We start from the raw sequence: 22,436 nt of genomic DNA, 5'->3' as shown, positions 1-22,436 counted from the left end.
CTACGACCAGTGGGGGTACCCTCCGTCAGTACTATTTATCATTTACTACATGAAGAAGTATCGGGAGATATGGATAATCTGCTTAAAACATGGGATCAGGATTTGGGACTAGAAATCTCTATAGAAACGTGGAATGATATTTGGGAAAACGCTAGAAGAATTACTATCTGTAACAGAACCCAGGCTAGGCAGCTGAAGATACTTCATAGGGCCCATATAGCACCGGTTCAATTGGCAAAATTTAAGGCAGGAGCATCTCCAATGTGTCCCAAATGCAAAATAGAGGTGGGCACCCTTGTACATTGCCTATGAACCTGTCATAGGATCCGTAGATATTGGACTAAAGTAGCAAGTACCCTGACAGAAATTCTAGGAACGGAAATTAAAGTGGACCTTGTATCTCTCCTTTTGGGCTTTTCGAACTTTCCCTCCCTGGATATGCACGGGAAGAGATTATTTTCTATTCTCTCTTTCTGTGCAAGGAAAAATATTTTGGTGAACTGGGTGGCTGAGGGCCCCCCTGGAACTTCAAACTGGCACAGATTAATTATGGAATGTATTCCCCTTGACTTCCTTACAAATATGGTGCACCGAAAGACCGAATTATTTTATAAAATATGGCAGCCCTTCTTGAATTACATAAATACAGATATTTCGGCTACCCTAACAAGGGCTTTTATTTAATTGAGATTACAAACCTGGCTGGTCCGGGGCCCCTTAGGAGAGGAATCCCGCACGAATAGGGGTTTTATTACATTTGATGTTAACACATTCCAAGCATGTAAGAGACTTCAATATACACTCTGGTTAGTTGTAGGTTAGATTAGTAGAAAGTTGAGTTTTGTTTTTGTTTCTTTTTCGGTATTTTTTTCTTTTGTTAAATTTTGGCTATTGTATATTTGATTTAATTGTATATCAATGTTTGTATTTGAGAGTTTTGTTTATTTTTGTAAACTTGCAAAAATGTTAAATTTCTAATAAAAATATCTAATCCAAAAAATTATACAGGACGCTGGTTCGGCTGCATTTGGAATACTGTGTACTGTTCTGGTCGCTACATTACCAAAAGGATGTGGACAGTTTGGAGAGGGTGCAGAGAAGGTTTATGAGGATGGTATGGAAGGTGCTAGCTATGAAGAGAGGTTGAGTAGGTTAGATTTATTTTCATTAGAAAAAAGGAGATTGAGGGGGACCTGATTGAGGTTTACAACATCATGAAGGGTATAGACAGGGTGGATAGAAACAAGCTTTTTCCCAGGGTGAAGGATTCCATAATGAGAAGTCACGCTTTCAAGGTGAGAGGTGGAAAGTTTAAGGGGGATACACGTGGCAAGTACTTCACACAGAGGGTGGTGGGCATCTGGAACGCGTTGCCAGCAGAAGTGGTAGAGGTAGAGATTAATTTAAGATGCGTCTGGACTGATGCATGATTAGGTGGGGAGCAGAGGGATGCAGATGCTTAGGAATTGACAGACAGGTTTAGACAGTACATTTGGATTGGCTCAGGCTTGGAGGGCCAAAGGACCTGTTCCTGGGCTGTAAATTGTCTTTGTTCTACTAATGTCAAAGCTGTTGTGCAATTGAAATGAGTTACCCTTAATTAGGAAGGGCATCACAGCTGCAGAAGAGAAGGTTGTTGAGGAGGGTTTGTCCGCTGAGTCAGTATGGGTGGAAGTCACAGGAAAGGAGCAGTCACTTTATTGGGTATTCCCTATGGACCCTCCAATAGTAGCTGAGAGATGGAAGAACAGATTAGACAGCAGATCTTGGAAAAGTGCAGATGTAACTGAGTTATTGTTATGGGTGACTTCATCTTCCCCAATATTGATTGGATCCTCCTTAGTGCGGATGGTCTGGATGGAGCCAATTTTGTAAGATATGTCCAGGGAGGTGAGGGCCTAGCGGTATTATCACTGGACTGTTAATCCAGAGACCAGGTAATGTTCCAGGGACCCTGATTCAAATCCCACTATGGCAGATGGTGGAATTTGAATTCAATAAATATCTGGAATTAAGAATCTAATGACTACTACAAATCCATTGCCAATTGTCAGAAAAGCCCATCTGGTTCACTAACATCCTTTAGGGAAGGAATCTGCCATCTTTACCTGGTCTGGCCTACATGCAATTCCAGATCCACAGCAAAGTGGTTGACTCTCAACTGCCCTCTGGGCAATTAGGGATGGGCAACAAATGCTGCCCAGCCAGAGATGCCCTCATCCTGTTACAGAATAAAAAGTAACATAGCCATGGAGAGGGATAGGAAAAGACAGTAAGGGAAGGTATTTAGTTGGGGATGGGGAAATTATACTGCTGTTAGACAGGAGCTGGGGAGTATAAATAGGGAACAATTGTTCTACAGGAAATTCACAACAGAAATGTGGAAGCTGTTTAAGAAGCACTTATCACAAGTGTTGGATAACTTTGTCCCACTGAGACAGGCAAGGAACGGTAAGGTGAAGGAGCCTTGGATGACAAGAGCAGAGAAGCTTTTCGTCAAGAGGAAGATGGAAGCTTACTTAAGGGTTGAGGAGGCAAGGATCTGGCACAGTTTTAGAGAATTACAGGGTAACTAGGAAAGAACTCAAAAATGAACTAAGGAGAGCAAGGAGGAGGCACAAAAAAGCCTTGGTGGGAAGGATTACGGCAAACCCAAAGGCGTTCTACATTACATGAAGAGTAAGGGAATGATCAGAGAAAGGGTAGAGATGATCAGGAATAGTGGAGGGAACTTGTGCCTGGAGTCTGAAGTGGTAGGGAAAGCCCTAAGTGAGCTTTTTGCTTCAGTATTCACGAGAGAAAGGGACCCTTGTTGATAGTGAGAACACCACAGACCAGGTTAATAGGCTTGAACAGACTGATATTAAGCAAGTGGATGTGCTGGAAATTCTAGGAAGCATCAAGATACATAATTCACAGGGCAGGACCAAGTATATCCAAGGTTACTATGGGAAGCAAGGAATGAGATTGCTGTGCTGCTGGCGATGATCTTTGCATCCTCACTCTACACGGGAGTAGTACTGGCTGATTGGAGGGAGGCAAATATTGTCCCTCTGTTCAAGAAAGGGAATAGAGGAATCCCTGGGAATTACAGACCAGTCAGTCTTATGTCTGTGGTAAGCAAGGTACTGGAAAGGATTCTGAGAGATAGGACTTATTACAAATTGGAAAAACATAGTTTGATTAAAGATAGTCAATTAGGCTTTGTGAGGGATAGGTCACGCCTCACAAGTGTTATTGAGTTCTTTGAGGATGTGATGAGACAAGTTGATGAAGGTTGAGCAGTGGATGTGGTGTATATGGATTGCAATGAGGCATTTGTTAAAGGTACCCCACGGTAGGTTCGTTCAGAAAGTTAGGAGATATGGGATACAGAGAAATTTGCCTGTCTGAATAATGAATTGGCTGGCCAAAAGAAGACAGTGAGTGGCAGTGGATGGAAAGTATTCCGTCTGGAGGTCGGTGACCAGTGGTGCCCCAAAGGGATCTGTTCTTGGGTCTCTACTTTTTGTAGTTTTTATAAATGACTTGGATGAAGAAGTGAAACGGTGGGTTAGTAAGTTTGCCGATGACACCAAGGTTGATGGTGTTGTAGATAGTGTCAAGGGCCGTTGCAGGCAACAACAAGACATTGACAAGATACAGAGCTGGGCTGAGAAATGGCAGATGAAGTTCAACCTGGATAAACGCAAAGTAATTAGTTTTGGAAGGTCAAATTTGAATGCTGAATACAGGATTCTTGGCAGTGTGGAGGAACAGCGGGATCTTAGGGTCCATGTACATAAATCCCTCAAAGTCGTCAATCAAGTTGATAGGGTTGTTAAGAAAGTTTTGGCTGGTGTTTTGGCTTTCATAAGAGCTGAGAGGTTTTGCTGCAGCTCTATAACCCTGATTTGACCACACTTGGAATACTGTGTCCAGTTCTGGACGCCTCATTATAGGAAGAATTTAGAGACGGTGCAGAGGAGATTTACCAGGATGTTCCCTGGATTGGAGGGCTTGTCTTATGAAGTGAGGTTGAGTGAGCGAGGGCTTTTCAAACTGGAGAGGAGCAGGAGGAGAGGTGACTTGATAGAGGTGTACAAGATAATAAGGGGCATAGATAGAGCAGTTAGACAAACTTTTCACCAGAGCAGAAATGGCTATCACAAGGAGTCATAATGTAAAGGTGATTGGAGGGAGGTATCGGGAAAATGTCAGAGGTAGATTCTTTACACAGAGAGTGGTGGGTGCGTGGAATGCAATGCCAATGATGGTCGTAGATTCAGAGACATTAGGGCCATTTAACCGACTGCTGGACAAGCACATGGACGGCAGTAAATTCAGGGGTGTGTAGGTTAGGTTGATCTTGGATTAAGATAAATGCTCAGCACAACATCGTGAGCTGAAGGGCCTGTACTGTGCTGCGCTGTTCTATGTTCCTCTGTAATATCTGACTTGCCTATACAGAAAATATTTGCATTTAATTTAAGAGAACTATATTTCAAGTTGCATCTTTAAGTTTTAATAAGCATGTTACCTCAAGGGCCTCACTGACAGCTTCAGCACCGTCTGGTATATTTTCTGTGGTGTACAACATCTCCTCCAGATTCTTTAACCAATTATTTTCTATGTCCAAGTAATGGAGCAACTCACACCAGCAAGACCATACCTCCTGTGGCAGAGAGAGAAAAGTGGAGAACTTTACTTACATTAGGAAAAAAAGATTTTAAGTTGGTCAATGGTCAGTACAGTGGATATTTTGACAACCAGGATACAATGAATAGCTTGTGCTTGAAGAAAGTGAACTTCAGTTGGTATTGGGAGTGGCTGCAGTGAAGGAAAAGCTACTGAGTCATGAAGAAAGATACAAACAGGTAACTAGTTGACAGTTCTGCCAATGTACATTCTGCTTAAATAGCCCTAATATCTCTGAATCTACTACCATCATTGGCAGTGTATTCCATGCACCCACCACTCTCCGCATAAAGAACCTACCTCTAACATTTTCCCGATACCTCCCTCCAATCACCTTAAAATTATGACTCCTGGTGACAGCCATTTCTGCTCTGGGAAAAAGTTTGTCTAACTGCTCTATGTCCCCACCCATTGGTACATGACTGGTTGAAAGACTTTAATGCATCAATTATATCATCTACTGTCAATACTGAGAGACCACTGTTAATGCATCTTCAAATTACTATTATCAGTGCACAGCAGCCTTAAGTAGTTCTGATTAAAATTCTTTATAAATATTTTAACATTTATTCTTTCACCAAAACTATTCCTTTCATTTTCGGATATCTTTATACATTAAAAACTGAAATTAGCAATGATCTGATTGAATGCAGAACAGGTTCAAAGTGCTAGAAACTCATGTTTCTAATTCTCATGTTAGAAATGCAGTTCTGAAGTATTGTTTTGCTAGAAACAACCTACAGCTGGTTTCTATCTAATCTGGGTTTCTGGAATTGTTTTTCACACAATGAGCAAGAGAGAAATCCACACTTCAATTCAATTTCTCCTCACACCGAACTGACTGGTTCATCCTTATTAAATATGCAGCAATCCTTTTCTAATTCTTTCATGGGATTTAAGCATCGCTAACAAGGCCAACATTTCTTACCTCACAGTGGTAAAAGAGGCCCTTTGGCCCAACAAGTCCACACCGACCCTCCAAAGAATAACCCACTCAGACCCATTCCCCGACCCTATATTTACTCGTGACCAATAACCCACACTATGGGCAATTTACATGGCCAATTCACCTGACATCTTTGGATTGTGGGAGGAAACCGGAAGCACCCGGAGGAAGACCACGCAGACACAGGGAGAATGTGTAAACTCCACACAAAAAGTTGCCCGAGGCTGGAATCGAACCCAGGTCTTTGGCGCTGTGAGGCAGCAGTGCTCACCACTGAGCCATCATGCTGCCTAACAAAAATTCTAGAATGAGTGGCTTGATTAACTACTTCCGAGGGCAATTAAGAGTCAGCCAAACTACTACTTGCAAATCACAAGTTAGCCAAACTAAGTTCACTGTGACCCATTAGTATTTTTAAGACAATTGATGGCAATGTAATGTTCTCCATTACTGAGAATTTTTATTTTAAAATAAAACAATTCCTGAATTACTAACTGAATTTAAATTCCACCAGCTGTCACGATGGAGTTCAAACCTTTGTCTATAAGACCATAAGACATAGAAGTGGAAGTAAGGCCATTCGGCCCATTGAGTCCACTCCACCATTTAAACATGGCTGATGTGCATTTCAACTCCACTTACCCGCATTCTCCCCGTAGCCCTTAATTCCTTGTGACATCAAGAATTTATCAATCTCTGCCTTGAAGACATTCTCTGTCACCAGAACATTAACCTAGCCCTCTGGATTACTAGACCAGTGACATTACCAACGTGCGACCATGTTACCAGGGTGAAGATCTCTACAGTTTACACACAATTGATTCATGGACATCTGCAAAAATCTAAACAGATGAAAATTCAGTTCTCAACTGAAGGAAGGAACAACTTCAGTGCTGGAATTTCATGCGCATTCAAAGTTACATTTTTCTGTGACCAGTAATACTCCTCGGTTGTACGAGTCGATAAATTGTGGCACTGGAACAGCTAGTCAGGCAGCACCTGAGGAGCAGGAGAGTCGATATTTCAGGCATAACCTGCTATCAGGACTCCTTGGTTGTACGAGCAACACCAAAATCAATGCTATTTGCTCTAACCCAGTGAAAAAATTCAACTGTAGCAAATTTTCATTTAGATGTTTCTAGACACAAGCTTAAATGAGCAGGGTTACATTTGATAGCCACCAGTTTCTCAAGTTCAGAGCTTTGGAAAGCAACATTATTAGCTTTAAACATTACAATAACATTCCCCTCATACCTGTGATGTTGAAAAATATGTTTTGTGGCTCCCTCCACTTCAGAGTCTTTGCTCCAACATCTCATGAGTGCCAATTGGCAGAGATAACAAGTTTCAGCCCATCACTAACGTGATGCAACCCAAAGGGATGCACAGACAGCTTAAACTGATTTTTCGGAGCATCCACTCTTGGGTATCTCTGCACCCATAAACAACAAAAAATGATTTTCATCCTATCAAACTACACTAATACTAGCATCACTTGAACACATTTTGTTTAACCCAAGTATAATCACTACCCTCACCTTTAAAGTCAAATATTTTCGTTCAATCCTATCACAAAGCCTCTTGTAATTCTCCATCATCGCATTAAGATCCCTGGACATCTGTTCCTGATCACTGGGTGGAACTTTTTTAAGAACTGAATTTATATTGTCTTTCAGAATCTTCACTCTAACTTCCTTCTGCAGCACCTCCTCTTTTGCTCGCTGTGTGTGGGGGAAAGAGAGAGAAAAAGAAATGTTGTCATTTGTGCAAGAGAAAAAGCTACTCATTCAACCCTGGTGCAAAATCCTTTCTTAACCCCATGTCCTTATGTGTGCACCTTTCAGAATTAAATTACATTCTGGCTCAATAGCTTTGATTGAGGTACAGAAACAGCACTTGCCCTGCAGCACAGCCCAATATTTGTTAACAGCAGGAGTTTGACCCTGTTCCCTTGCTGCTCTGTAAGGCTCCTGACATTAATTAAAGCAAATCTGAACTAAAGGAATTACAATGCAGAAATTTCCAATATTAATTATTCTTGGAACCAACGCATTACATTTTACCTTCATCTCCTCTAAAGCAGTCTCTAATTCTTCAGGTGACTTATATTCAAAGTCTTTCTCTAAATATTCTTCTTCAGCTTGCATAGTCCACTCACGCATTTCCACAAGATCTTTCTTCAAGTTCAATGTCTTCTCATAGCCTTCAGACAATCTTGCCTGCTGAGACATAATCTGCAAAAACAAAGAACAATACAGCACAGGAACAGGGTCTTCAGCCCTCCAAGCCTGCACCAACACGTTTGCTCTTCTGTACTAAAACTGTCTTCACTTACAGGACCTGTATCCCTCTAATCCCTTCCTATTCACGTTTTTGTACAGCTGCTTCTTGAATGCTGCTATTGTGACTGTTTCCACCACCTCCTCTGGCAACACGTTCCAGGCTCTCACTACATTTTGTGTGAAAAACATGTCTTGTATATCTCTTTTAAACTCCCTACCTCCTCCTCCAAATCTGACCCACCCAACCCCACACATTGAAACTGTGTTCCCTAGTAATTGACCCCTCCATCCCAAGAAAAAGCCTCATACTTTCCATTCTATCCATGCCACTCTCAATCTTCTCAATTTCTGTCACGCTGCCTCTCAACCTCCTGCATTCTAGTGAAAACAAACCTAGTCTATCCAACCTTTCTCTGTAGCTATAATTCCCCATACCAGGCTACAACCTGGTAAACCTTTTCTGTACCCGCTTGAAAGCATCCACATCCTTCTGGTAGTGTCACGACCGGAACTGAACACGATATTCCAAGTGTAGCCCAACTAAAGTTCTATAAAACTTGCCTTTCCTTATTCTCAATGCACCTTCCAATGAAGGCAAGCATGCCATAGGACTTTTTTACCATCTTATCTATTCTGTGCTGTCACTTTTAATGATCTGTGCACCTGCACGCCAGGTCCCTCTGCATATCAATACTCCTAAGGGTTCTGCCATTCACTATATAATTTCCACTTGTACTTAACCTTACAAAATGCATCATCTCACATCCTCCAAAACATAAAAACATTTTCCTGTGACTACATGCAGCAGTTTGCAACCTTTAGTGACTGCACTCCAACTCTGCAATCACAATAAATCAGAAAAACGATCAATCCTCTAAATTACTGTATTAAGAGGTGCATTAAATAATTGCTTAGGAAAAACATTGAAATCTGTCACAACCCAGATGATAAATTAATAGATATTTTAATCAGGGAAGGTTTTGACATTCATACCCAACAATAAATATATGTAAAAGTTCAGTGAAATACAGTCAGAACAAGGTAAGGGATGTTACCAGATTACTTGACACTTTACATTAAGGTCATTATGCCAGGGGCATCACTCCTCGTTGCAGACTATTCCATGAGGGGCAACAGGTGAGACATACTCTGAGCTCAAATCTCTTGATCTCTTGGCTGGGCCTTGAAAAAACCTTCAGCCTCGAAAGTGACAGCACTGCCTATTGTGTTATAGGCCTTGGATACTGGCTGAGGTGGTGCTGGTAGCTGGTACTGAATAAGCCATAACATTGTAAGAATCAGGATGGGAGATGACAAACACTGGACAGGAAGAATCATAAGGCTAAACTACAGAAAATACAATTAGAAAAAGGTCTGATCTCATGGATTAAACTCGCTCACTCTTGGGTATGCATTCGACATTTACAGGGACACTACTCGCACAGATTCAAGGAACAAATAGTTTTGTTCTGGCAGGAAAGTTCCATCATTATTCACACCACCTGACATACTGGAGAGCCATGAATTAACAATCGATGAAACATTTTACCCCTTACCTGGTTGCTCACACTTTCAAATCGTGTATGGCAATCAACCATACGAGATATCACAGAATTGGAGATGGCTATCATTGGCTGTTTTTTCAATGATTCATGGATCTCATTCATTGATGTCAAATTGGACTCTACATTCTGAATTTCTTTCACAAATGTCTGTATTTAGAGACAGAGATCAACAGTTAAAAAATTAATCGAGCAATTATTGTCTCTTTCAGATAAATATATATATCTTTAAAAAACTGTTGTATCTGTAACACAATAATTCTTTATGCTTTTTCACATTTTTGCAACAAGTCCTTCAAATAAAGCTTACCAACAGGACACCCTAATCTCTAAACTAAAGAACAGCTTGTTGACAATAAATTATAGCCAAGAATAAACAACCTTTAATTATGCAAGATTTTCTAAAAGTAGTAAGAGTAATTCGGCATCATTACAGATAACAGAATGGTTGTTTGCCAAAATGCGTAATCATTATTCTCTCAGTCACACAATGTAATGCCATTGAAAAATTGATCTAAAGCACCAAATTCTACAATGCTTACAGATTCTAACAACTATCCTTTCTTCCTTGAGTTACAATGTCTGGACAATGTTAGTTAAGGCTGATGGGCACTGCAGTGCCCCTATATTAAATTAGCAGATTCTCAGGTTGAATGTTCCGGGACCTGACCTTCTATAAATCCCACAAACTGGTGACAGAGCATAATGATGGTCAGAGGGAATAGAAGTTATAGAAAGGGTTGATCTAGAAAAAGAATGAGTTGAGACAAGTCAATATCATTGAAGGTCAGAAATTGTTTTTATAAGTTAAGGTGTACGTGGGTACAGAACAATTTCTTTCCAGGGTTACTTCTTCATTTTCCCCTTTCACATTTTCATTCCTCATAACTCATTTATGAAGTGATGCAGTCACATAACAACAAGACTTTCCATATTTGAGTTGCCATATGGGATAGCTGTTCTCTCGAAAGCAGAACCTTGAAAATTCATCAACGTACTAAACAATTACCAACCTTCCATTAAATTAAAACCACAACACACAAGGAATGCATTCATTTATTTGAGACCCCGGTATTTAAACTGGCAAAACCTAACAGATGCAAATAAGGAGCAAAGTGTTTTTTTAAAATAATGAACACACTGCTACACACAGAAATCGTCATACTAATACCTGATGCTTTTCCTTCCAATGTTCAGTACATCAAGCTGGAAGATTTGAGTCAGGTAGGAAGTACTCTTCACATTTTCACATTTAAATTGAACAATTGACAGAATTTTTCACAATTAGCTGAATATTCCTTTATTGATTGGTTTAAAACTAGTTATCTCCTTTGCAGCCTTCCACTCCCTCCCTCTTGCAGCTTCCATCTTCCCCTCAACTCCAACACCCAGCCTTTCCTCACCACCCTTTAGAACATAGAACAGTGCAGTGCAGCCCTTCGGCCCTCGATGTTGCACCGAACTTGTAACCAATCTGAAACCTATCTATCCTACACTATTCCATTTTCATCCATATTTTTATCCAATGACTATTTAAATGCCCTTAAAGTTGGCGAATCTACTATTGTTGCAGGCAGGGCATTCTCTGAGTGAAGAACCTACCTCTGACATCTGTCATATATCTATCATCCTCGATTTAAAGCTACACCCCCTCATGCTAGCCATCACCGTCCGAGGAAAAAGGCTCTCACTATCCATCCTATCTAATCTCTGATTATCTTATATGTCTCAATTAAGTCACCTCTTAACCTTCTTCTCTCTAACGAAAACAGCCTCAAGTCCCTCCAGCCTTTCCTCATAAGACCTTCCCTCTATACCAGGCAACATCTTAAATCTCCACTGAACCTTTTTCAAAGCTCCCACATGCTTCCTATAATGTGGTGTCCAGAACTATATGCAATACTCTGAGTGCGGCTGCACCAGAGTTTTGTACAGCTGCAACATAACCTTGTGGCTCTCAATCCCTCTACCAATAAAAGCTAAAACACCTATTAACCTGGGTGGCAACTTTAAGGGATCTATGTACATGGACACAGATCTCACTGCTCATTTACACTACCAAGAATCTTTACCATGAACCCAGTTCTCTTCCAAAGTGAATCACCTCACACTTTTCTGCATTGAACTCAATTTGCCACCTCTCAGCCCAGCTCTACAGCTTATCTATGTCCCTCTGTAACCTGCAACATGCTTTAACAGTATTCACAACTCCACTAACCTTAGTGTCATCCTCAAATTTACTAAACCATCCTTCTATGCCCTCATCCAGGTCATTTATAAAAATGACAAATAGCAGTGGCCGCAAAACAGATTCTTGCAGTACACCACTAGTAACTGAACTCCAGGATAAACATTTCCCATCAGCCACCACCTTCTACCTTCTTTCAGCTAGTCAATTTCTGATCCAAACTGCTAAATCACTCTCAATCCCACGCCTCCATATTTTGAGCAATAGTCTACCATGGGGAACTTAATCAAATGCCTTACTGAAATCCATATACACCACATGAACCACTTTACCCTCATCCACCTGTTTGATCACCATCTCAAAGAACTCAATAAGGTTTGTGAGGCACAACCCACCCTTCAGAAAACCATATTGACTATCCCTAATCAAAATATTCCTTTTGAGATGATTATAAATCTTCTCTCTCGTAACCTTTTCCAACACTTCACCCACAACCGAAGTAAGGCTCACTGGTCTATAATTACCAGGGTTGTCTCTACTCCCGTTCTTGAACAATGGGACAATACTTGCTATCCTCCAGTCCTCTGACACTATTCCTGTAGACAATGACGACATAAAGATCAAAACCAACGGCTCTGCAATCTCCTCCCTGGCTTCCCAGGGAATTCTAGGATAAATCCCATCTGGCCCAGGAGACTTATCTATTTTCACACTTTCCAGAATTGCTAACACCTCGTCCTTGTGAACCTCAATCCTGTCTAGTCTAGTAGCCTTATCTCAGTATTCTCCTCAACAGCATTATCTTTTTCAGTGTGAATACTGACAAAAAAATTCCTTTAGCACTTCACCTCCCCTTTACAGTCTCCTCCTCTCTCCACTCCTTGTCTTCTTGCTCTCTCTCTCTCTCTCTCTCTCCAACGCGGCAGCTTTGTTCTCTTCTCCATGACTTGCTGCAGCTTTCTCCTTTTCCCCATTCCATTTACAGCCTCCACATCACCCCCAATCTAATTACCTTACAGTTTCTTCTTCATCGCCTCCTCATTTCCCAATCGGATAATTCTTCGGATGGTGCAGGTGACCTGTCACTATTCAACCTCCTTGCAAACCTCCCCTTTGCCCCTACACCAATTGCAGACTCCCCACCTGGGCCCCACCATCCCTAGCAGGGTCCTTCTCCACTTCCAACCCCACCCTCTACTGGCACACAGCAACCTCAATGGCTCCCTGGTCTCAGAATCCCCAAAGGCTCATTCATGTATGTCTTGTTCTTCCTCCCTTACTCATTCCACCCATTGTTCCTCCAATCATAATCTGAACATTTTTGTGCATTTAATGCTGATAGATTCACAATGAGCCTATCGGCATCAAGCATAGGAGAAAACAAGAAAACAAAAATAGAAAGATCTACAGATACGGTAAATCAGAAACAAAAGCCGAAGTCACTGGGAAAGCTCAGCAGATCTGGCAGCATCAATGGAGAGAAATCAGAGTTAACATTTCAGATCAAGTATCCCTTCCTCAGAATAGGCTTCTCAGAAAGGGTCACTCAATCCGAAACGTTAATCGATATCTCCCACAGATACTGCCAGACCTGCTAAGCTTTTCCAGCAATTACTGCTTTTGTGTAGGAGAGTACAAGCATGCGATTGGAGATGCAGCTCATTAAATTTCCGCCTATTCCACTTATGGAGGGATGCTTTCCCAATGGCCTACCACATCGATAAATTTATGTCAGCATGTTGAGCACTTCAGGGGTGAATACATCTAGTTCAGCATCAAGTCATATTTAGACATAGGAAGGAAATGAAAGTGGAAAACTGCATATTAGTGAAATTAATAGGAACAAAATTGCTGATCTGGAAGATTTTAATCATCACTTGCAAATTAGGACAAAGACAGAATAAATACGGGAATGGGAAAAGAATGTTTGAACTGCATAGAGGAGCATGCTACTAGTTTCTGAATTAGTGGTGCTGGAAGAGCACAGCAGTTCAGGCAGCATCCAAGTAGCTTTGAAATCGACGTTTCGGGCAAAAGCCCTACTAGTTGGCCTACCGAATGGATGGGTTGTTGTATCCAGTTATGAATAATTAAACAGAGCAGGCCAAAATACTAGGTGAACACGTAGTTCTGGACCAGTGACCACAATATAAGCTTTAAGATTCAACTTTGGAAAAAAAGTACAAAAACCTCAATACAGAGGAACCTCATGATCCGGCATTCGATTATCCGACTTTGGATTATCCAGCAAGATTGCAAGGTCTTCATGCTTAGCTAAGCTACGTTGTCCAGGAATTGATTAACCAAATGAAATACTCCTCACCCGTGTTCTTTGGATAACCAAGGTTCCTCTGTATTAGGCCGGTGTACCATATATTTCAGAAAGGTGAATAAGTAAACGAGTGATGTGGAATGAGCAGTTCTAAAAAGGAGTCATACCAGACATGAAACATTAAATCAGCTTCTCTCTCTCTCCACAAATGCTGCCAGATCTCTGAAGATTCTCCGACATTGTGTATTTGTTTCAGCTTTCTACCATCCACAGTATTTGTTTTTACTGGAATGAGCAGTTTTGCATCGTTTTAAATGCAAGGATTTTCAAGGAAAAGGGCTGGAGAAACATCCTCTCACATAATAATGTAGTTGTGAAATGCACTGCAGGGTTAATGGTGGGGGAAGAAATTGGCTTAACATTTATAATTAAGTTGGAAATATGGACAAAAGAGAAAGAAAATGTGAAGGGATCTGGAAACAGAATGAGGGTGACTAGAATGGGAGGCTAGCCTCACACCAACACAGCTTGGGCCAAATGGAACACTTCTGTGTCATAAGGTCTCCACATTTTCCTAAAAAGCCCTTTTTTCTGATAGCAGATCTGTTCATACCATGCGCTGTTCCACCTGCTGCCAGAACTCCTCTTTTTTGCCTGACGTGATGGTCTCCTTGGACAAGAAGGTCTCTGCATTATCTACCCATGCTTCCACGGCATCTGCATGTTTCTGCATTGAAAGGAATGAGAAATGTTTGTCTCAATAATCATCAAAAATAAATACATTTGATTGGGGTTTCAATTATCATTTCACCTAATATGGCGGATGGGAGTTTTCAGCAAGCTCGGAGGGAACATGGATGTACATGTCGAATCTGGAACTGAAGAAAAAAAATGATTCTCTTTCTTATGATTCTCTTATTTCTCTAATACTTTCCTCTCCAGAAGGGAGACTAAAAAGAGATACCCCTCTCCAGTACCATGTTAAAGCAACCACAACTCACGTGACTCTTGACAGTGAGCTTTGGAAAGCTTTTATTAAATCACATGGAGCAAAAGTAATCTATTCAGTTCTGCTATTAGTTATCTCTCTGAATTGCCCCAATCTTGCTTAATGGTCAGGAAATTCTTGGATCACATTTTTAGTAATCGAACATGGAAATTCACTTTCTCATCAATCTCAATGACAGCAGCTGTCTAGGAAATCACTCTACTGTACTTAGAACATAAAAAAGGACAAAAACCAGAGAATCTCAGGATAAATAATCGGGCTGAAGTACAAAATATATATATTCTTTATGCCTCCCTTTATCTTACCGGTGTTATAAAAAAAATTTATGTCAAACCATCAATGGTGCACTAAACTTTAAGAAAATGCAACTAATTAAGTTTTTCTTTTTAAATTTGCATACATAAATCACAAATTTTAGCATGGAAAAATCTTTTAAAATGTTTTTTTAAAGAATCATACAACTGCAACAATGGTTACTTTGGATCCTGCAAGCCTTAATATTTTGTACACAAGTTTACGGCCATTCAAAATTAACAAAGATACAGGAAACAAGTGGTGAGAGTGGCAGACAATTCAGGAGTGGGCCAAATGATCACAAAAATTTCAACTTAGTTATTTTTCAACATCTAACCAAAATAAATTAGTCATGTACAAATTTGTTTTAAATCAGCACAACATTCCGCTAATGTTTTAGTGATATCAAAATCACAGAATCCAGATAGTGCAGATTTAGCCTATCAAGTTAGGAAAGGTTCTCTAAAGAGCCTCCACAGCCCTCTGTGGTATAGAGTTCCACAGATTAACAACCCTCTGATTGAAGAAATTCCTCTTTACCTCAATTCTAAAGGGTCATCCCTTCCCTCTGAGGCTGTGCCCTCAGGTCCTAGTCTCTCCGACTAATGGAAATATCTTCTCCACATCCAATCTATCCAGGGTCCTCAGTGTTCTACAGGTTTCAATGAGATCCTGGTTCATCTTTCAAAAATACAAGTACAGACCCAGAGTGCCTTACCACTCCTCATTAGACAGTATGGCAAGCCTGTCATCCCTGGAATCATTGTTATAAAGCTCCTCTGGGCCCCTACCAACACTAGCACATCCTTCCTTAAATGATGGGGTTCAAAAACTGCTCACAATATTCGAAATGTGGTCACACCAGATTCTTACACCCCTCCATCACAAGGTCAGAAGTGGGAATGTTCACCAAGGGTTGCACAACGTTCAGCACCATTCATGACTCCCTAGATACTGAAGTAGTCCATGTTCAAATGCAACAAGACCACGACAACATCAAGGCTTGGGCTGAAAGTGACAAGTGAGAGGCAATTTTTTTTTTTACACAGAGGGTGGTTCACATGGGTAATGAACTTCCTGAGGAAGTGAAAAATGCAGGTACAATTACAACAGTTAAAAGACGTTTGTACAAACGGAAAAGGTATGGAGGAATGTGGGCCAGGGGCACAAAGGTGGGACTCGTTTAGAATGCCTTGTACTCCCCCTGTACTGCATCAGAAGCAAGCCAGTTTAAAAATGTAAACATACACTATAAGCATTGGCTTGATTCTTTCATTCAGCACTGAGAGAATGCTGCAGCATCAGAAGCTATATCTTGCACAATCGCATTCCTATTGTTTGTCCTTGGCAGACTGAGTCAAGAGTGTGGTGCTGGAAAAGCACAGCAGGTCAGGCAGCAGCCAAGGAGCTGGAGAATCAACGTTTCGGGCATAAGCCCCTCATCAGGAATTATGCCCGAAACGTCGATTCTCTTGCTTTTCGGATGCTGCCTTCCCTGCTGTGCTTTTCCAGCACCACACGCTCAACTCTGATCTCGAGCATCTGCAGTCCTCGCTTTCTCCTTGGTAGACTGAGGCCTTATTCAACATTAATTCTGTACAGTCTCACTGACCTGAAATTGCTGCAGTTTGGATATAGTGTCTTCAAGCATCTGACAGTCACCCTGAAGTTTTGTCATCAGCCTTCTCCACCGTGTTTGAATTGCTTCCAATTCTAGGTTATATGTGTTCTGAGAAGACATCAGCTCCTCCCCCATGCTTTCAGTCTCAGCTGTGAGCTTATCCATTTCAGGCTGATGGCTTGTCAAATCATCTCGTAGAATCTGGGATGCGGGGAAAGGAAGGATGTGGAGGAAGGAAGGGGTGGGAAAGGAGAAGGTGTACAGGGAAGATAGAGGTGGAGGGAAGGGGGGTGGAGGAGAAGAGGGGGACACGGGGGGGGGCAAAGAAGACAGGGGGCATCAGTAGGTGGGGGGCGGGGAAGGTGATGAGAGGTGGGAAGAGGAGAGGGGAGGGAGAGAGAGAGAGAAAAAGGGATGAGGGGAGAAAGACAGAGGAATGAAAGAAGGCAGAAATAAGGGAGACAGGAATGAAGGAGAGATAAAAAGAGAGAGATTGGGTGGGGGTAGAGAGAGAGAATGGAGGGAGGGGTGACAGAAAATGGGGGGAGAAGTGAGAGGAAATGGGAGGAGGGGAGACAGAGCACGGTGGGGGGCAGAGAGAGTGCATGGGAGCAGAGAGAGGGATCGGGGAGCAAAGAAAGCACGGGGAGCAGAGAGACCATGGGGGGCAGACAGAGAGCACGGGGGGCAGAGAGAGCACGGGGGGGCAGAGAGAGCACGGGGGGGGGGGGGGGGGCAGAGAGAGAGCACAGGGCGAGCAGAGAGAGCATGGGGGAGCAGAGAGAGCACAGGGGAGCAGAAGAGAGCACAGGGGAGCAGAAGAGAGCACGGGGGGGGGCAGAGAGAACACGGGGGGGGGCAGAGAGAACACGGGGGGGCAGAGAGAGCACGGGGGGGGTGCAGAGAGAGCACGGGGGGGCAGAGAGAGCACGGGGGTGCAGAGAGAGCACGGGGGGGGCAGACAGAGAACGGGGGGGCAGAGAGAGCACGGGGGGCAGAGAGAATATGGCAATGTGGCAAGAGAGAGAAAGAATGGGGTGGAGAGAGATAGAGAGGAATGAGAGAGACAAAGAGGGAAGTACGAGAAAGAGGAGTAGGGAAAAGGGAGTATGAGAGGGAGGGGTAGAGAGTAGAAGGGTGGGGAGTGGAGGGAGTGGTGGTAAATGGAGAGAGGTGGGGACAGAAAGTAGAGTAGAGAGAAAGAAAATAGCAAGCAGGCAAAGGAGGAGTGATGGGATAGGAGAGTGTGCAACCGGAATGAAGAAGCATGTAAGGGAGTGAGCAGGGAGAGCACAAACGTGCAGGAGAAAAGGAATGCAAAGGAGTAACAGAGTAGGGAAGGATTGACACAACAGGAAAATGAAGGGACAAGAGATAGAGACAGTAAAACGAGCATGTTACTGAATGATCTGTTCTAGCCAGGGTTGAGCAGTGATATTCTGTTTCTGAGCTAATTCAAAAGGCCAAACTAATAACCAATTGAGTAATCTTGTAAAACACGTCTTTTAGGATTCTTAGAAGATGCTTTACTGCATCTCTATTAGCATGCAACTCCATTAGCATGCATCTCCAAGATTGATTGCTTACTCTTTACTCCCTCAGGAAAGAAACAATCCAGAGTAAAACGTTCTTGAATTTGATGAACTGACACTCACTGAAAAACCTTTCATACTTAGGAATAAATGTAACTAAGCAAAGTAGCCACAGTGCATTATAAACTTCTGATGATAACGAGGTGCTCCTTACCGCTGTGTATTTTAATGTATTCTGAGCAGCTTCCAGTGTAATAACTGTATTCCAATCTGATATAACTTGGGCCTCGGATCGGTCAAGCAATGTTTTCAGCGACTTTACAGCATCGACACTCCAAGGACTTTCTAACCCTTTCAATGAGGGAGATTACAAAAAGGCTCAGTGAAGAACTAAACTGCAGCAACAGTTATTAGCATCAAAAAATCAAATAACCCCAACGCAAAATTAAAGGAAATATAACATTGCTGTGGGTGCTCTAATGCTTGGGACAACATCACTAATTTTAAGTCCACCAATGTTACAATGTATTCATCCTCCTGGGAGCAGATGCGGCGAAGGCGAAGGAGTTGGGAATATGAGATGGCATTTTTACAGGGGGCAGGGTGGGAGGAGGTGTAATCTAGGTAGCTGTGGGAATCAGTCGGGTGTATAGTAAATGTCCGTGTTGAGTCGGCCGTCCGAGATAGAAATGGACAGGTCTAGGAAGGTGATGGAGGAGTCTGAGATGGTCCAGATAAATTTGAGGTCGGGGTGGAAGGTGTTAGTAAAGTGGATGAACTGTTCAATCTCCTCGTGGGAGAACGAGGTAGCGCTGATACAGTCATCGATGTAGCGGAGGAAAAGGTGGGGGGTGGTGCCAGTGCAGCTGTGGAAGATGGACTGTTCCACATATCCTACGAAGAGGCAGGCATAGCTGGGGCCCATGCAGGTGCCCATGGCTACTCCTTTGGTTTGGAGGAAGTGGGAGGATTGGAAAGAGAAGTTGTTCAGAGTGAGGACCAGTTCAGTCAGTCGAAGGATGGTGTCAGTGGAAGGGTACTGGTTGGTTCGGCGGGAAAGGAAGAAGCGGCGGGCTTTGAGGCTTTCGTGATGGGGGATGGAGGTGTACAGGGATTGGATGTCCATGGTGAAGATAAGGCGTTGGGGGCCGGGGAGATGTGAAAATCATACATAGGAGAAGGCTATTGACCAATCAAGGTTGGTTTAATTTATTATCGTCACATGCACAGCGCAGTGGCTCAGTTGTTAGCACTGCTGCCTCACAGCACAAGAGACCCAGGCTCGATTCCACCCTTGGGTGACTGTCTCCATGGAGTTTGCACATTCTTCCTAAGTCTGTGTGGATTTCCTCTGGTTGCTCCAGATTCCTCCCACAATCTAAAGATGTGCAAGTTAGATGGATGGGCCATGCTAAATTGCCCCTTGGGTGGGTAAGCTTTGGGAAATGTAGGGTTACAGGGATAGGTCTGGGTGGGATGCTCTTCAGAGGATCAGTGTGGACTCAATAGGCCAAATGACCTGTTTCTATACTGTAGGGATTTTATGTACCAAGATACAGTGAAAAGTATTGTTTTACGTGCTAACCAGATAAATCATACTTTACCTAAGTGCATCGGGGTCATAGAACAGAATGCATTACAGTGCCACAGCAACAGAAAGGTGCAGAGAAAGATCAACTCTAATATATGAGAGGTCCATTCATAAGTCTGATAGCAGTGAAGAAACTGTTCTTAAACCTATTGTACGTGTTTTCAAACTTTTGCTGCCCATGGAAGAAGGTGGAAGAGAATATAACCAGGGTGGCAAGAGTCTTTGATTATATTGGTTGCTTTCCTGAAACAGCAGGAAGTATAGACTAAGTCAATGGGAGGAAGGCTGATTTTTATGATGGACTGGTCTGCATTCACAACTCTATGTAATATCTTGCGGGCTCGGACACAGTAGTTGCCATACCAAGCTGTGAAGCATCCGGATAGGATGCTATCTATGGTGCATCTATAAAAATTGCAAAGAGTCATTGTGGACATGCCTAATTTCCTGAAGCCTTCTGACGAAGTAGAGGTGTTGGTGCAGTTTCTTGACTGTAGCGTCAACATAAATGGTCCCTGATAGATCATTGGCGATGTTTACTCCCAGGAACTTGAAGCTCTTGACCGCCTCCACCTCAGATAGAGCCTACTCCACCATTTAACACTACCAAACCAATCTGATCGTAATCCTAACTCCACTTTCCTGCCGTCCCCAATAACCTTGTACTCACTCGTCAATCAAAATACTACCCGAACCATTGACCCAGCCTCCAATGCCCTCCCTATAAAGGAATTACAAAGACCAAAGACTCTTGAAGAAGAAATTCCTCTCCCCTGCCCTGTTTCAAATGGGAGATTCTATTTTTTATTGTTATTCATTGTGCAATGTGGGCAACGCTGGCTGGCCAACATTTATTGCCCATCCTTAGTTGCCCTTGAGAACGTGGTGGTGAACTACCTTCTTCACCTGCTGCATTGCACCTGCTGCGAGTTGACCTACAACACCATTAGGGAGGGAATTCCAGAATTCTGACCCAATGACAGTGAAGAAACAGCGATATATTCCGAGGTCAGGACAGTGAGTGCCTTTGATGGTAATTTGAAGCAGTAGTGTTCCCATATATCTGCTGCCCTTGTCCTTCTAGATGGAAGTGGTTTTGGGTTTGGAAGGTACAAAGAACAAAGAAAATCTACAACCCAGGTACAGGCCCTTCAATCCTCCAAGCCTGAGCCGATCCAAATGTACAGTCTAAACCTGTCGGTCAATTCCTAAGTATTTGTATCCCTCTGCTCCCCACCTACACATACATCTGTCCAGATGCATCTTAAATGATTCTACCGTGCTTGCCTCTACCACCTCTGCTGGCAATGTGTTCCAAACACCCACCATCCTCTGTGTGAAGTACTTGCCACATGTATCCCCCTTAAACTTTCCACCTCTCACCTTGAAAGCGTGACTTCTCGTTATTGAATTCTTCACCCTGGGAAAAAGCTTGTTTCTCTCCACCCTGTCTATACCCTTCACGATTTTGTAAACCTCAATCACGTCCCCCCTTAATCTCCTTTTTCCTCCTGAAAATAAACCTAACCTACTCAACATCTCTTCATAGCTAGCACCTTCCATACCAGGCAACATCCTCGTAAACCTTCTCTGCACCCTCTCCAAAGTGTCCACATCCTTTTGGTTATGTGGCGACCAGAACTGTACACAGGATTCTAAATGCAGTTAAACCAACGTCTTGAACAATGTTAACGTACACAATACCCCGTTCGATGAAGGCAAGCATACCAAATGCCTTCTTGACCACTCTATCCACCTGTGCAGCAACCTTCAGGGTACAATGGACCTGCACTCCCAGATCTCTCTGCCCATCAACTTTTTCCAAGGTTCTTCCATTCATTGTATAATTCGCTCTGTAATTAGACTTGCCTAAATGTATACCTTACATTTGTCTGGACTGAAAGCCAACTGCCACTTTTCCGCCCAACTCTCCAGTATATCTATATCCCCCTGTATTATCTGACAGTACTATCTGAGGATCTTTGGCAAATTTCAGCAGTGCATCTGTAGATAGTACACATTGATTCTACTGAGCATCGGTGATGGAGGGTGTGATGCTTGTAATGCCAATCAAGCAGGCTGCTTTGTACTGGATGTTGTCAAGATTTTTGAATGTTGCTGGAACTGCAATCATCCAAGCAAGTGGGGAGTATTCTATCACATTCCTGACTTGTGCCTTGGAAATGGCAGACAGGCTTTGGGGAGTCAGGAGGTGAGTTACTCACCACAGTATTCCTAGTATCTGACTTGGTCTTGTAATCACTTTGTTTATGTGGTGAGTCCAGTTTAGTTTCTGGTCTAAGGTAATATCTAGAATGTTGATAGTAACACCATTGAATGTCATGGGGTGGTGGTTCAATTGGCTGTTATTGGCGATGGTCATAGCCTGGCATTTGTGTAACACAAATGTTACTTGCCACTTGTCAGTCTAAGCCTGGATATTGTCCAGAGCTTGTTGCATT

General features: G+C 42.6%; 1 protein-coding gene across 14 annotated transcripts in view; it reads right to left on the bottom strand.

The window, feature by feature from the left end:
* Nucleotides 1-22,436, bottom strand: part of LOC140483389 (utrophin-like) — a 737,248-nt gene that overhangs the window by 461,720 nt on the left and 253,092 nt on the right. For 13 of the 14 annotated variants that reach the window (XM_072581625.1, XM_072581633.1, XM_072581634.1 and 10 more), the window contains 7 exons: nucleotides 18,598-18,734; nucleotides 16,843-17,052; nucleotides 14,541-14,654; nucleotides 9,462-9,617; nucleotides 7,687-7,857; nucleotides 7,162-7,344; nucleotides 4,520-4,654 (listed from right to left, as the gene is read on the bottom strand). In XM_072581625.1, the coding sequence (XP_072437726.1) occupies nucleotides 4,520-4,654; nucleotides 7,162-7,344; nucleotides 7,687-7,857; nucleotides 9,462-9,617; nucleotides 14,541-14,654; nucleotides 16,843-17,052; nucleotides 18,598-18,734 (1,106 nt within the window). The remainder of the gene's footprint in view (nucleotides 1-4,519; nucleotides 4,655-7,161; nucleotides 7,345-7,686; nucleotides 7,858-9,461; nucleotides 9,618-14,540; nucleotides 14,655-16,842; nucleotides 17,053-18,597; nucleotides 18,735-22,436) is intronic. The other variant, XM_072581632.1, reaches the window with a different exon arrangement.

This window comes from Chiloscyllium punctatum, chromosome 11 (genome assembly GCF_047496795.1).
Source record: "Chiloscyllium punctatum isolate Juve2018m chromosome 11, sChiPun1.3, whole genome shotgun sequence".
Lineage (NCBI taxonomy): Eukaryota > Metazoa > Chordata > Chondrichthyes > Orectolobiformes > Hemiscylliidae > Chiloscyllium > Chiloscyllium punctatum.
Note: the sequence above shows the minus strand (reverse complement) of the source record. Positions and strands in the feature narration are given on the sequence as shown.